At 35.6% G+C, this 16,481-nt stretch overlaps 1 protein-coding gene across 1 annotated transcript in view; it reads left to right on the top strand.

The window, feature by feature from the left end:
- LOC103264319 (dachshund homolog 1) overlaps nucleotides 1-7,133 on the top strand; it is a 420,253-nt gene extending 413,120 nt beyond the window's left edge. The window contains 1 exon segment of the mRNA XM_008061964.2: nucleotides 4,467-7,133. Coding sequence (XP_008060155.2) covers nucleotides 4,467-4,504 — 38 coding nt within the window. The 3' untranslated portion in view covers nucleotides 4,505-7,133.
- Nucleotides 7,134-16,481: the final 9,348 nt, after the last annotated feature.

Raw genomic sequence — 16,481 nt, forward strand, 5'->3', positions numbered from 1 at the left:
TAAACTTAATACATGAACACAAAACAAAACAAAATAGAAATTTTGTGACAAAATACTCATTTCTGCCTCCTCAACCATAGCAAATAAATATACTTAGTGAATATGACTTGACGGTTTCAACTTTAATAATAAAATCTGAGATCCATTTTTACAAGGCATTTAAAAGTTTTTCTTCAATTTATTATCTGTAGATCTAAATCTGCATAACAAAAAGCATACAAAAATTCACACCTGTAATAAACTATTCAATGATCTAGATACATTCTTATATACCAAATTATAGCTGTAAGCATCAAATCACCATGAACTTTGAAACTATTAGGAATTTGTAATTTAAATAGTTTCACTCAACCCCTACTCCCAAATGCTTTTAATTAGAATAGACTTTTTAATTAAGTACTCCCATGCACAAAGTTTAGCTTGATGATTTTCCTGTCACATCAACCTCCCATACAAAAGCAAATAATCATTCTGTCAAAAGAAGGTATTTTCTCTGAAACCAGGCTATTAGGTCTGATTTCAATTTGTTTGGTTAAGACTTTGTAGACTAGAAGGAAGCCTTGCTCCTGTGGGAAGAAGGCAAAGAGCACGGGGCAGCAAGACCAAAGGTACTGAGGTGTTTGGGTGTCAGTCCTATTACCTTGAGTGTCAGACACATGGGATTTCCTCCAGTGACAGTCCAGTTGCTTAATAGGGAAAAAGTGATGTCGTGGAATGGATATGAAATTTGAATTCACACAAATGTCAAATCCCTGAACATCTATCTGCTAGGTCTGTGAAAAGGTGCAAGATACTTCACCTCTTTGAGCCTTTTTAGCCTTATTTGTAAAGTGTCACTAAGAGCACTTAGGTGAATTTGGGGGAAGTTTAGACTTAAACTCTGTATAGCACCTTGAACACAACAATTGCTTGGAAAATATTAGCTCTGCTGATAATAATCATTACTGCTGTTGCTACCAGTTTACTTGATCTTCGTAAAGTTTTCCACTTGTGATATCAAGGAATGATTGTTTGGTAAACCAGGCTAAGCATCAGGAAAAAACAGGAAATACGTTTGTTTCTATTGCCACACATGCAGAAATAAATAAGTTCAATGTAGAAAACAGTGGGCATGTGTGAGACTCTCCAGTTAGAGGATGCAACGTACAAAGAGCAACTCTTAAAACAAAATGAGTGATCCCTCTGGTTTCCAGAAGCAGGCACACCTCTGATAATGAGGCCTCAGACATGGGAACACTCCAGGGATTCCAATCATCTCTTTTTGCAGCTTGTTTTTACAAGTCCTTCTCCCTGGCCCCATTGCTTCTCTTGCTGTTTGAAGAAACAGGGAAGGAGAGAATATTGAAATCATCATTATTGTGGCCTAGTTTGAATTATGGACCCATATCTCCTTCATAGCACCTTTGCCTTTCATACCTTTCATTCAGGTGGTTTGTTGCCAGAAACCTGAGATAGAACCACAACTCCATAAGTCAGAGGCCTGATGTCAGCTCTCTGTGTACTTCCATATGCAGCTATTTACTGTGGATTGCAGGGCCAATATAACTTCTCTGGAATAATAGTAAATTCATTTAAAATTTTGTTTCTACAGACTTTCATTTATCTACAGTATAGTTCAATAAAGATGACAAAATTATAAGATAGGATTGTTTTTAAAATAGGATGTGTAAATGAAGGGAGAGAGATAAGCACTTTTCCAGGGTCTGTCTCTGCCTGGTGTGTTTCAGCTTCCAGGTGATTCTATAGTAGAGAATCTCTAATGTCTAATAATTATTTAATCACAGGGAAATACCTTACTGTGGCATGCGGGATCTATTTTATGGCTGGCATCTGAATGCTTGATGCATGTGTCCATCTGTCAGGAACATTAGTCAAAATTTAACTGGAGACATTTACTAAAGGTGGAATTATAGTGGATCAGATAATCAGTATATAAACGTAATGTATATAATTTTTATAAATGTGTTTTATATATGACCCATGGTAAAGATAGTTACAAAATAATTATTCCTGGTGTATTTTAAAAATCAATAGAGTTGTATTTAAAAATTTAGTTTTAAATAGACATTAAGATTTCTAACATGATAATGATTTTTGTTACATTGGCGTATTAATGAATTTCTTTCTTCAAAAGTTTAACGATTGATGCCACATTAAAATTTATAATGCAAGCATTAAGCAGAAGCACTCTTATTCTAATATCACAGGAAGAGAGAGACAGTTGCTGCTTCTACAGGTCTCATTGTGGTAGGCTTGCCTCATGCAACTTGAAACTGCGATAAGGGCTATGGCATTCTTAGGTTGCCTGTATTGAGGGCTAAATAGTGGAGCTCTATTTAGAGAAATTCAGTGGGAGAGAGCAGAGGACTAACTGGAAAGGGACTCATTGTGATTATATGTTTCAACTATTAAGAACACTTCTGATATATGATTGTTGAACTGGAAAGCTAAAGATATTTAGAGACTTTGAACTAATTGTTATTATTATCCTTACAGATGAACTAAATTAATTTTAGAGTGGTAACAATATTTGATACAACATGTTAGAAAGTAGCCAGCCTGAGACTAATCTCTTGACACTGCTGACCTGAGGGAAATGGTAGATTTGGGATCTTAATGATATAATAAGTTAAATATATAAATGTATATATTTCAATATCTACTTTATTTAAACCACATGAAATCTAAATTGGATTCATTCATTTATTTAACATATATTTACAGAACATGCAGTCGTTCCCCCTTATCTACAGTTTTTCTTTGTTCTTTTTTCATTTGCCTATGGTGAACTATGGTTTGAAAATACTACAGTATATTTTGGGGGAGACCTCATGTTTATAACTTTTATTGCAGTACATTGTTATAATTGCTCCACTTTATTATTAGTTAAGGTTAATCTCTTACTTAAACTTTATCACAAGTATGTATGTGTAGGAAAAACCATAGTATGCATAGGGTTTGATATTATCCACAGTTTCAAGCATTTACGAGGGGTGATCCGAACATTTTCCCCATGGATAAGGGGAGACTACTATATACTAAGTGCTTAAGATGTATCAATGACAAAAACAGTAAGAGTTACAGGCCATATTGAAGGTAGTATTTTAACCTACCAATTAGGTTTATATAAAACATGAGATAGGAATATAGAATTTAGTCACACCAATATTTCTATGACACAGAAAATGATTTTTAAAGTATGTTTATACTAATTATTATATCTAATACAGATTATGTTTAAGCACTTAATTAATTCATATTGAAGGTGAGTTCTGCAGATATTTAGACTATCTTTTCTATTTCCTCAATCTACTATAGGTTATTTATGTTTCTATATTTTTTCTGAATTTTATTTTATTTTAAAGATGTGGAGTACAATTAAGTATTGGGTATACAAGTGATCATTGTACAGGTAAGGTTTGGGCCTCCCTTTGTCCCCCACTTTGCCTGGTTTGAAATCAGGTATTCTTACTGATGTTATATGCCCTACTCCTCCCTGGCAGTTTCCAATTACTGCCAATCCCTTTCTTGTTTCCCTATATTTTATTTCTACAAGTTACCAGACATTTTGCAAACATTTACATGGCACTGTGCATTTTGCAAAGTTTGGAAAACTTTCCTCTTCTGATGGTTCTGTCTTGTACTGTTAAAATATGAAGTTCAGAAATATTTTACACAAATATATTCTAAGTTTAGTCCATACCTCAGAGTGGACAGTTTAGAGGATATTATATTTGAGGAATATGCTTATGTTTTGTCTTATTTTATTTTTGTTTTGGATTTTTAACTTCCCATTTCTTAATACTGTTTCATTCAGAGACATTTGTTTAATGTGTCCAAGATTTGATATACTTTTCCACATAACTGTGTGCTTTTTCAATGGCAAAAGTTGGGTAATATACAGTATTTACAGCTTAGTATTGATTGTTAGGTGAATCTCACTTCAAGAGGTAAAGGCTATAGTTCACTGATAGTGATGAAATAACCGAAGTGACTCATATAAATAGCAACAAATGTGCACAATAGTTACATTTCATGGTGTATTTAAAGACATTGCTTAAGAGTAAGATGGGAGTTCAGTGTCTCATGATGGAGATACACCTGAGTGCATTCAGAGAAAATTTAGTTCTGCAAGCTTGGAGGAAGTAATTATTATTCAACAGAAATAAACTAACTTTGCATATCAGTAAAATGCACACATACTTATCTGTTTTCTAAGTGCTCTGGAACTGATATCAAAGTAGCAAATATATATTTATGAGAAATAGAAATGCTGTATTCTTTTCAGTCACATAAATTCAATGTAATTATGAAATTAACTTTGAGAATATGTGGAAACTGTTACTTCCTATGCAAGTAAATATAGAATAAAAACCACAAACTTTATATCAGGCTACATAGTTATCATTTGCATATTTGTACCCCAAATACTATGTCATTAATTATTTTTTATTGTTCATTTCTAGATGGAAGACTGTATTTGAAAACTACTGTCATGTACTGAATCTTTCCTGGTCAAGAAATCCATGTTATAGTAAAAAACTTTGCAGTCAAACATTCATCATGGGAAAGTTCAGAAAAAATAAACTCCTTTTAATGGAACTTTCTCAATTTTGTGTATTAATGCTCTTTAAAAAGTTAAGTATTCTTCAGAAAAAGTTTCCTTCATTGATTTTCACCTGTGGTTCATAACAGAGACCTGAGAATGTTTGTAAATGTACAAGTATCAAACTTCTTACAGTTAATACTGCAACTTGCTGCTGGACACTTACATACAGAGTTAATGTCAGGTCTGAACAAGACCTAGCTCTTTTTTTAATGGAATGAAACATTTTCCTCTTTTGAAAATTCTGTATCTGAGCACATCAAGAGAATCTTGTGGCAGTGGTTACCCAGACTTACAGAATTATGTCCTCCAGAAACCAGCAAGAAAACTTGGAAATGAACTTGTAGGGGGCATAGAAGATTCGGGAAAAAAGCAAGTAATATTCTGTTACATTCAATTTTAAACTCTCTAATTGTGAGTTTTCTCCTGGAGATTTTTTTTCACATACTTTCCTAAAGACCAACAAATGGATGTTGACAACAACCCAACAAGACAACATTTTGCTTATCTGAAAAGAAGCATTGACTATAAACCGAAAGGTTTCACTGAAGGTCTTTTTTTTCTTAAAAATTAAAAAATATATATAAATGTAACATGTTTTTCATTCCAAACTGGTAGTGGTATATAGAATTAAAGATAATAATGTTGCTTCTTATTCAAACTGTTGGTCATATGTACAGTATATAAACATAAAACACACATGGAAGGTATTATGTATGCAGTAGTATACTAGAGTTTAGGAACATGAAAATTTTAGAAAATATGTTTTGTCACCCTGTTGGTCAGAAAGACGTCTTTCTGGTTTTAACGCATGCAGGCATGTAAATATTTGTCTGGAGTCACAGTATTAATGAATGAGATCTTAAGCATCTGGTGACATCAGAACTCTGTGTCAGCCACTTTATTTGTATATTGACCCCTAATTAGTGCCCCAAAATGCACTATTGAGAATGGATTGTGGCTGAACAATAAATCAATACACCAGAAATATTTTTATATGTTAATGTCATATTATGTTAATGTTGCTGAAAAAAAACCTAACAAACCTTGATGTACCAGTCCAATACCATGTAACGCTGAGTGATAAAGTTAAAATGTGTTGTGCTTCCCACCCTTGTCAGAGGGAAGGGTGGCTATGTGTTATTTTCACTGTCTTTTTGAAAGTTATAGTATGTGTTTTCACTTTTGTGCAGATAACTGGAAGTAAAGCTGCAAACAGAGCTTATTACATGCAAAAGTTACCTTCTCTTTGTTTTTACATATCTAGAGTTACACCTTTAAAGACTGATATGAATCAGAACAGTCACTGTACATTTTATGATTTTTCTGTCATCTTAAAATTGTATGATCATAACATTATTTATTGCCATAAACAGCAAAATCTTAAATGTCTAAGAAACTAGCTTAAAGTTTTTAAAGATAGTTCTGATTGGATATTAATTTGGTTAAGAAAAAAATTAACATTATAGATGCACTAAGTTTCTACACCTTTTAGGTCTTCCTTGCAATACTGGAACATAATTCTTTTGTGTAACTCACTATTAACCAGCTAAGTTCATTTTTAATACAATATAAAGGTTATATGTACAGTTCCTATTTTAGCTTGCTTAAAAAGGGAGCAATATTTTTATTTAAAGTATTGTTAGTAAATGCTTTGTAGAATCTTGATTTTCTAAGCATAGTTCTTCCATAACCATCTTTTATTATTTGAGCACAAGAGATTCTATACCTAGTTATATGTATTTTCCCCTATACACAGTCTTTAAAGGATTACAACACATACAATTGAGTGGACTTTTGAATCATATGTTTTTGAAAGATTTTTTTAAAGTCTACAACTTGTATATGTAGTAGAATCAGCCATTGCTCTGCTCCTGGCATAGAGTCACCTGTTAAGTGGGTTAAATAGTTAAAAAATACATACCTTCAAGACCTTTGAGAATGCTTTAGTGTTTGGTTTGACATGAAAGGAAGTTTTAGCAAGGATTAAAGAAAAAAGCTATCAGCTATATGTTAAGAGACTCTTACTAACATGTTGTAAATATTACAATTCATGAAATGTTATTGTAAGTCTGTAACTTAATTTTTTCCCTTTTTTAGTTATACAGATTGGTTTGGAACTTTGTGTTTTGGCATAAAAAAGTAAAATTGTGCCCATTTTATGGTTTTCATGCTTTTGTAATCCTAAACATATTAATGTCTAGTTGTTCTATATTATAACCACATTTTGCGCTCTATGCAAGCCCTTGGAACGGAACATACTCATCTTCATGTAGGACCTATGAAAATTGTCTATTTTTATCTATATATTTAAAGTTTTCTAAAAATGATAAAAGGTTATTACGAATTTTGTTGTACAAAATCTGTACAAAAATCTGTTTTTACATCATAATGCAAGAATTGGAAATTTTTCTATGGTAGCCTAGTTATTTGAGCCTGGTTTCAATGTGAGAACCACGTTTACTGTTATTGTATTTAATTTTCTTTTTCTTTTCAACAATCTCCTAATAAAACTGTCTGAAATCTCCCTGTGACTTTATTTACAGTTTGTCTTTATTAAATTTTGTGAAATGCATAGCATTGAAGGAATATTTACTTTCTAATGGGAGGCATCTAAAAACAACATAAGTCAGCTCTTTGCAATGCAAGAGGAACAATGCTCAATGATTTTATTTAACATGCAACTGCTTCTATCTCTAATATGAATTACTGTGGTGAAAAACATCATAAAAGCACACTCTGTAGTTATTGTTTAACAAGCAGATTTTCCATATTTTGTTTCTTGCCAGCTAAGCAAACTGCCCACATATACATGATTTATTTATGTACATTTCTCAGTTTATGAAGCTGTTATTTGTACCTTTTTCTTTTATATTCTTATATTCCCATGATTCTTATTTCACAAAGCTTTGTGCTGAATAATGTAAAGTAGACATGTTGATGGAACAAAATATATTATTCCCATATCTATAAGAATGTGGGTTTGCAACTCTAACTCAGTGTTTAGCTTTCTATCTCCATCATTGAAAACAAAATGCCTTTAGAAACTTTGAGATTACAATATCCTTTAATACCATATAAGCATTTTAATCGATCAGAAGTGCAACATTTGAAGAAATATTGGGTTACTATCTCCGAATATTCTAAATATTCCCAGGAGAATGAAAAATGAATTTTTTTCTATCTAAATGAATTATTTTAATGAATTCTTGAAACAGTATATTAAAAAATTTTCCCTATTAAAAACCTAAAATGTTTATGTGAGCATTACAAGCACATTTTTGCCTTCTGTTATCATCTGTTTATGTCAGTAAGAGACTGGTACTGGAGCATGATGCAGTCTCTGAATGTTAGTGAAATTCAGTGATAATTTAGGTTTTCCTCCAAGTGTTTTCATTGGAACTAGCAAATTTATAATCTGCACAAAAGCTATTTATTACTAGAGAAGAGTATCATATAAATATGTTATATGGATTGCATTTTAAAAGATGGGAAATAGAGATGTTAATAGAATCAAAATGTTATTGTAAATTGCATTGTAAAATATCACTTTTCCTCATATGCAGGCTTGGTGCTAACATTTATCTTTCATATGTACAACTGGTATATAAAATATAAACTGATCCTCATTTATTCATTTAAGCAGATTCATGAATAAAGCCTCTGTTCTTCACAAAGCATTCCGCTAGATGTTGTAATGACTGGAGTTGAAAACATAGCTGTTGTCTCAGAGGAGCTTGTCATTTTGTTGGAATGGGGAATCTTACTTGCAGAAAGAAATGATCCATTGGGCACCTCTTGCTGTAGTGGAGATAGAACTAGTGTTAAGACTGTACTGACTTAGACTCCTTTCAACCAAATAGGCGATAACAGCCTAATGACCCATTTTATACTGTAACCTTCTAGAGCAGCGGTCCCTAACCTTTTTGGCACCAGGGACTGGTTTCGTGGAAGACCATTTTTCCATGAATGGATATGGGGGGAATCATCAGGCATTAGATTCTCATAAGCCCAGATGCCTCCCGTGTGCAGTTCACAATAGGGCTTGCACTCTTGTTAGAATCTAATGTCACCACTGATCTGACAGAGACAGAGCTCAGCTCGTCTGCTCACCTCCAGCTGTGTTGCCTGGTTCCTAACAGGCTACAGACTGGTACTTGTCCACGGCCTGTGGATTGGGGATCCCAGTTGTAGAGAACAGAGATGATATGGGAGTCAGACAATTAGGTGGGACTTGAGATAAATGAAAGATATATTATCCCCTAGGTAAATATTTTCTTGCCATTTACTCATTTCAATCATAATTTTTCTTACTAATAATCACAAAATTTATTTTAAGGTAAGTAGCCCATTTAATCACAGACAAAAAAAAAATATCAACAGATAATAAATTCCTAATACCTTCAGACTATGGTGTATAGATGTACAATATTTATCCTGTGTCACCCAGCATCTATATCTATAGGGTAGTAAGTAACGGCTTAAAATGATTCAAACAACACAGAGCATGAATGTCCTGAATGCCAGCTGAATGATTTAGGTAATGAGTAACATTTGTAGTGGTAGCATCATTTACCTTTAGAGATTAATGAGCTGGAGATTCTGAGTTGAAGAATTGGATCAGTCAGGCCTCCTCTAGTTGGACATAAAAAAACTGAATTTCTTTAAAGTTAAAGAGCAAAGGAAGTATGTTATAAAGTAAAGGAGTACACATGGAACCCCAAGACAAAAATGTGGCTAGTCCTCAGGGACCAGGGACCCTTTCTATCATCATCTTCCTTCTCCTCTCAATGACTCTGCTTCTTTTTCCTCTCATTGCAGACATACTTGCTTCTCTCGTTCTTCTCCTGCCTCTACTTTTCAAGAGTGTAAGACCCAGCCCACAAAATTGAACAAATCATTCTCTCTTATCCTAAGTCAGATTTCCTGAGAGTTCTGATTGCCTCAGGTCAGAACACATGCCAGTAAGGTATCTTGGCAGTACATTAGATGAGTTTAGGGAATTTTTGAAATTATTGTGTCTAATTAAATTTGAATCTCTGGAGTTGGGACTAGGGCATCAGGATTTTTAAGTTCTTCAGGTGACTCTAACGAACAACTAAGTGGGAGTTCTGCTGTGGGACAGTGAGATAGCTAGGGGTGAGTTAAGGGGCATTGTGAGCTGTGCAGACCTTATAAAAAGCCCACTAATAGTTCTGTAACATCAATTAAATATTTTTGAAAAGTAATTTTAGCATTGTTAACTTAATTCTGAATTGAATTTATAATGGGTGTGAATTTTTTTTTCTAAATAAAATTATTGATATATCTGAATGCAGTACCAACTGTAGAGGGAGGTAATCTATTAAAAATTCTATCTTTGTCTTATGCTCCCTCTTTCTGAAAGTCCTAAACATTTTCCTCAGTCCTTACCATTTGGGAGCAAACCTTGATTTTTAATGCCTGGGGTCAACTTCTGAGAAGCAATCCTAAGCCCCTCTTCTCAGAGACCCTACAGTTTGTGGATGCAAAAGTTATTGCCTGTTGTGGTTCTCAATGTATATAGAATAAATATTTAAGACAATTATGTTAATGGAGAGTGTAAAAGCATGTGAAAGGAGGTAATATTTTTACCCTTATACTGGCAAAATATCAGTCAATCCAAGTAGACTGCGATAAGTTTTGCAAAATTATCCACAACAACACCTAAAAATACTATATTAATATACATACTGGAAAAACTCTAAAAATATATCAAATGGAATTCAATGCTATAGTGAGATTAGCTTCCAGATAAAGAGTAAATACAGAGGATGCCAAAAAAGTATATCCATTTTTAGAAAGGAAAAGCCTATTACAACTGTAATACTCAATATATATTGATAACAAAAAATAAATGCAAGTCACATTTGACTTCTGCAATTACAAGAGGTGCTCAAAGTGGTTACCATCAGCATCCAGACCCTTCTGATTATGACAAACTACAGCAGGACTTACTGCTGTGCGAGGCCTCCCAGATCTTCCCTTGTGCACATCACAAACAGTACCATGAGTCTCAAACTTATCACAAAAGTGTGCGATTGGTAGACGTGTTGGAAGTTCTGTTGCATTCTCACACCTCTATTGTCATTGTACTTCCACAGTGCTCTCGAATTTCAGTTACCACTTAAAATGGTCTTGCACTTCTCAAGTGACAACTGTGATTCTGCTATTTTCTTTGGCTGTCCTGCATGATGCATGGTGATGCTAGGACTCCTTTGATTAATAGTAACTTTTGAGCAAACGTCATACTACACACAGCTACCACAATCCAATTCAACTTTGAAAAGTAGTACATAGATAACATCTCTTAAAATGTTAATACATTTTTTTGGCACCCTCAGTATTTTTGCTAATTGATCCAGAGCTTTAAGCTATTTGCTAGTAGCTTCCGATTCCCTTTCAGGTAATTTGGCTGCCCTTCCATCAATGCTAATCATATGACAAACTTTGTCTACTATATTAGGCAACAGATGAGTTGGTTGACACATTTCCATCATTGTGCATTCCTATTTTCTATTTATTGTGTGTACTCACTTTCAAACCAACTGATTTAAAAAAGAGTAAGGATTTAAATGATACCTAGTTATGACATGCTATTAATTTTTAAAATCCCACTGTTAGTTTCTCATATTAAGTGTGGGAGATGGGAGAAGATGCTGAAACCAGTCAGTCCTTTTCTTATGAACTCATCTTGTTAAACTTAAAGGTAAAGGGTTTCTCACTGAGGTGGATCTTTCAGATAAATCCATCTGGCTAGCATAAGACTGGATTTATTTATGCTGAGTGGTTTGTGGTTCCTTCCATTAATGCACTGTAATGCTTTTTAATATATATTTTATGTATGGTTATTTGTCTTCCACAGATAGCTACTGTGGGACAATAGGTACACATCAGGGCCAAAATGCTAGTGGGCAAGGAATCTTCAGAAATAAAGGTTGCGACGGTATAGAACAGAACAGGGCAAGAGCAGAGAATGAGATCAAAGAGCAAACAAGTAAATGATCTAAGAGCACAATGTATTTTTAGGGGAGAGAGGCAAAAGAGGGAAAATAACATTCTTTTTTTTTTTTTTTTGAGTTGGATTCTCACTTGGTCGCCCAGACTGGAGTGCAGTGGCCGCTCCCGGCCACCGCAGCCTCGCCTGCTGGGCTCCAGCGATCCTTCCGCTTCAGCCTTCTGAGTAGCTGGAATTACAGGCATGTGCTACCACGCCCGGCTGATTTTGTGATTTATTGTAGAGATGAGGTCTTGCTGCCCAGGCGGGTCTCCAACCCGCGGGCTCAGGCAATCCACTCACCTCAGCCTCCCAAAGGCGCGGGATTACAGGCTGAGCCACTGAGCCCGGCAGAAAATAATATTCTTAACTGACTAACATAAATGATAATTTAGTGTTTATATTGACAGCTATGAAAAGAGTTTGGGACATCCCTCCATCCCTGGCATAGCTTTCACGTGCAGTTGCTTTGATGCAGCCAAGTGCACCTCCGTTTGGTTGGTCACCTAGCACTCCTCTCTTACCTGCTGCATATTAAGTATTAGGCCCAGCTACCTTCTGTTCAATATTGGATCTGGGCCACATGTATCATGCTAAACACTCAGGCATTCTTACTTTGACTAACGCTGTACATGTCGAAGCACTCCCCGCAATGCAGCAAACTGTCTTTGTATCTTTGTCAGAGCACTGAACCAGACACACATTTCTACCATGAAAAGTCCAAACATGAAATAGACACTGGTTCTCTGTGTTCATTAACCTCCAGGGGACAAATGTTGGATTCTCTGAGTGGTTCTATGAGGTCTCTTCCCTAAACTTTGAAAGACAGTTATCTGTCTCCTCTTCTGGGTGTTTGGAACATCTTGGACATTTAGGGATCTACCGCCTCCACCAACAACTCATCTTGTTACCTGTAATTCTTTACTCTACATCTTGTTTTACAATCTGGAGGTGCATGGACAGCCAAGGCCATAAAATTGTTTCCAGATACCTATTTGCAAGATCTGGATGATGATCTTGCATCTTGCTTTGGGATATGGTATCCATTTTATTCATTTATTTATTAATTTTTAAAATACTTGGGGAACTGTTGGTGGGGGGGTGGGATTGACAGTTGAGGGAAAATGCTAAGGCAGGGAGGGGCATACCTCATTAACAGGGGCACCTGCATGATCAATGTTTGTGTACCTAGCCCTGGATTGTACCGCACATCTTTACAATAAAAACATTTTTAAAAATACTTAAATTTGCTTCATATAATTTTAAATTACAGATGCTTATGAGAAATAACACAGAGATATCCCTTGAACTTTTGCTCATTTTGCCTCCAGGTAAAATTTTGCACAAATGTAATACAGTATCACACCTAGGAAATTTTCATTGATACCATCTATCAACTTTATTCAGATATCACTGCTTTACATGCATTCATTTGTTGGTTTATATGTGTGTGTGTTTAGTTCTGTACAATTTTATCACATGTGTATGTATATGTAACTATTCCTGTGGTCAATATACAAAAAATTTTCATCACAAGGATTCCTTTGGTATATCAGAATTTGTTTTTATTCAACATTCAAGAAAGAATCATAATGAACAAACATTGGAGCTTCTAAACTGACAAGATAAAGAGTAGCATATGTCCTTGAAAAACACTAGTTCTAATGTTAAATTTTTATTGTCACAACACCCACCTCTCTCCCTACTCTCCTGAACACAGACAAATGACTAATCTCTTTCCATCTCTATAATTAATCTTTTTAAGAGTGTTATATAAATGGAGTCACACAGTATGAAATCTTTGGAGGTTGACTTTTTTTTTTTTTTTTGAGTTGGAGCCTCACTCTGTGGCCCAGACTGGAGTGCAGTGACCGCTCCCAGCCACTGCAGCCTTGACCTGCTGGGCTCCAGCGATCCTTCTGCCTCAGCCTTCCAAGTAGCTGGAACTACAGGTGCACACTACCATATACGGCTAATTTTTTTGAGTAATTGTAGAGATGAGGGCTCGCCACGTTGCCCAGGCAGGTCTCGAACCCACGGGCTCAGGCAACCCACTCACCTCAGCCTCCCAAAGCGCGGGATTACAGGCTGAGCCACTGAGCCTGGCTTGAGGTTGACTTTTTAAAAACAGTATAATACTCTTGAGATCCACACAAATTATTGCACTTGTCAGTAGTTTATTCCTTTTATTGCTGAATATTATTTCAAGGAGTAGATATACCACGTTTTATTTAACCATTTACCTGTTAAAGGACTCTTGGGTTGTTTTTGTTTTGTTTTGTTTTGTTTTGAGTTGGAGTCTCACACAGTCGCCCAGACTGGAGTGCAGTGGCAGCCTCGACCTGCTGGGCTCTGGCGATCCTTCCGCCTCAGCCTTCCGAGTAGCCGGAATTACAGGCATGTGCTACCACGCCCGGCTGATTTTTTGATTTATTGTAGTGATGAGGTTCACTTCACTTTGTAGTAGTTATGAATAAAGCTGCTATGTACTTTTATCCATATATTTTCTTTGTGACTATGAGTATTGATTTCTCTGCCCTCCCAAGAGTGCAATTACTGTCACATTGTAATCACATATTTAGTTTTGTAAGAAGCTGCCATACTCTTTTCCAGAGTGGCTATACTACTTTACATTCCCACCTGCAATGTACGAGAGATCCAGGAAGAAGCTCAGTTCTTCTCTCTGCCTAATGACACAGGGCAGGGGCGGGAAGGAGCTTAACCATCTCTTTCTGCCTACATGATTCAAGGTGGATGCTCAGCTTCCTACTGGACTCCAATAACAGGAGTGGAGTGGACTATGAATCTAAGTGGTACCCAGTCCTACCAGTTGTCTCATTAAGTCTTACTACTACCAGCAACTGTAGCAGGAGTTCAGTTTGCCGCAGCCAATACTGGAAAGGAAGATTAGCTCATACCTGGCTGTTACCAGTGGGATCAGGACCTACTTCCTGCTTCTGCAGATGGGGTGGCGGTGTTGGGGCGGTGGCATTGGGTGGAAGGTCAACTTTTCCATTTGCCTCACTAGATGGGAGTGGTCTTTTTCTTTGGTGTTTAACTGTAGCTGGGTAGGTATGGCCAGAAAGTTTTTCTGTTTTGTTAGCATGCTTTTTAACTGATCCTTTGGGTAAAGGAAAAGACTTATCTTGGAGCATTTTATTTTTTGAGTCTCTTTGTGGTTCTTACTTGGAGACTTCTGCAAGGCTCTGCCTGTGATATACACAAGGCAATAAGGAAAGCCAAGCAGCTCACATCAACATTATCTCTCAAGGCTGGAGGTGCCTAGGCGGTCTTCATTCTTTATCCCTTTCAGTGGCTCTCTCTATGCTTGTTTGCTGTCTTTTTGCCCAGAGTTCTTAGTTTTAAGAGGAAAGATCTGAGAGAAATAGAGTCATTCTCTTGATTGGAACTAGACACAAGAAGTGACTTTCCAGTTTTTTATTTGTTTGTGTGGTTTTTGTTTTTGCCAATCTCATTTTATTTCATTTTGTTTTGTTTTATCATTGTCACATCAAAAAGACAGAACTTCTAAAAATGTCCAATGGCTTTATTACCTGCTAAGGTAAACATTAAAGCAATCATGACCAGAGATCTCTACACAGAATCTGCAATACACCAAAATGCTTATTTCAAAACACACATTTATATAATTGTAGTATTTTGCAGAGTAGTTTGAGCATAAAATATGAAATCATAAAAAATGAAAAAGACTCATACCCTTTATCTAGGGCTACCAAGTGGTATTATTTTGTCTCGTTTTCTTTCTCTTTGCCTCCCTCCTCCTGCCTCTTTCTCTCAGTATTTATAAGGATACATGAATCATTTAAAAAAATCTATTTGATGGATTAGAATACATTATCGTTGTGTTTTATTTTAAAGTGCCCCAAATTTGGCCAGCAGGAACCCCTTCAAGCTGGCTCTTGTGTCTTTTCTACATGTCTCCATTAATTGTTGAACACTTGCTTGCTTTGGGACTCAAGAAGATGTTCCAACATTATCTGGTATTTCTATTGCTTGAGACCTTGAAACAGCTATTCCTTTAAAGAGCCTCTATCTTGGAGCTTCAGCAGAAAGTAAGATGGCTGTAGTTCCATATTACATATAGTTAAATATAGTTTCTTTTTATAATTCAGGCTGAGGGATCTATATCTAGAGAATTCAGTCTATTTACACTTATTTCTACTATCTTAATTATTTTTATTTATTCTAATTTTGAGTTTCTTTTCGTTTAATCGTTTTGAAAGGCTGTGATTTCTCATTCTATTTTTTCTTCCCATAATGATTTAAAAATTATACACTCTATTTTCACACTCTGTATCTATTTTGCTAGTGGTTATTCTTGAATTTCAAGTGGTTTACTTAACCTAGCAAAGTGGACATTTCAACATATGTATTTTTTTCCAGAAAACACAGGGCCCTTGAAATGCCTTCATTCCATTTACGACCTTGCTGTTTTAGATGCTATTTTATTTCTAAGTTTATTTTTCTCTACAAGAACTCATTATTTTTAGTGGTTGGTTATTTTGTGATAACAAGGAGGAACATAAAACAAAATCCTAGAGTTTATTTACTAAAAATTATATATTTATTCTTACATGTTTAAACTGTGGTTACTTCCCAAGTAGTCTCTGTTTGATGCAGTACTCCCATCGAGATGCTTTTTACACTGCTCAAAACATTTTTAAAATTTGTCGATTTGATGCCTTTTTTTTTTTGAGTTGGAGTCTCACTCAGACGCCCAGACTGGAGTGCAGTGGCCGCTTTCGGTCACTGCAGCCTCGCCTGCTGGGCTCCGGCGATCCTTCCGCCTCAGCCTTCCAAGTAGCCGGAATTACAGGTATGCGCTACCACACCCGGCTG

The sequence above is a fragment of the Carlito syrichta genome, unplaced genomic scaffold (genome assembly GCF_000164805.1).
Source record: "Carlito syrichta isolate Samal-C Ts95f unplaced genomic scaffold, Tarsius_syrichta-2.0.1 Scaffold305645, whole genome shotgun sequence".
Classification (NCBI taxonomy): Eukaryota; Metazoa; Chordata; class Mammalia; order Primates; family Tarsiidae; genus Carlito; species Carlito syrichta.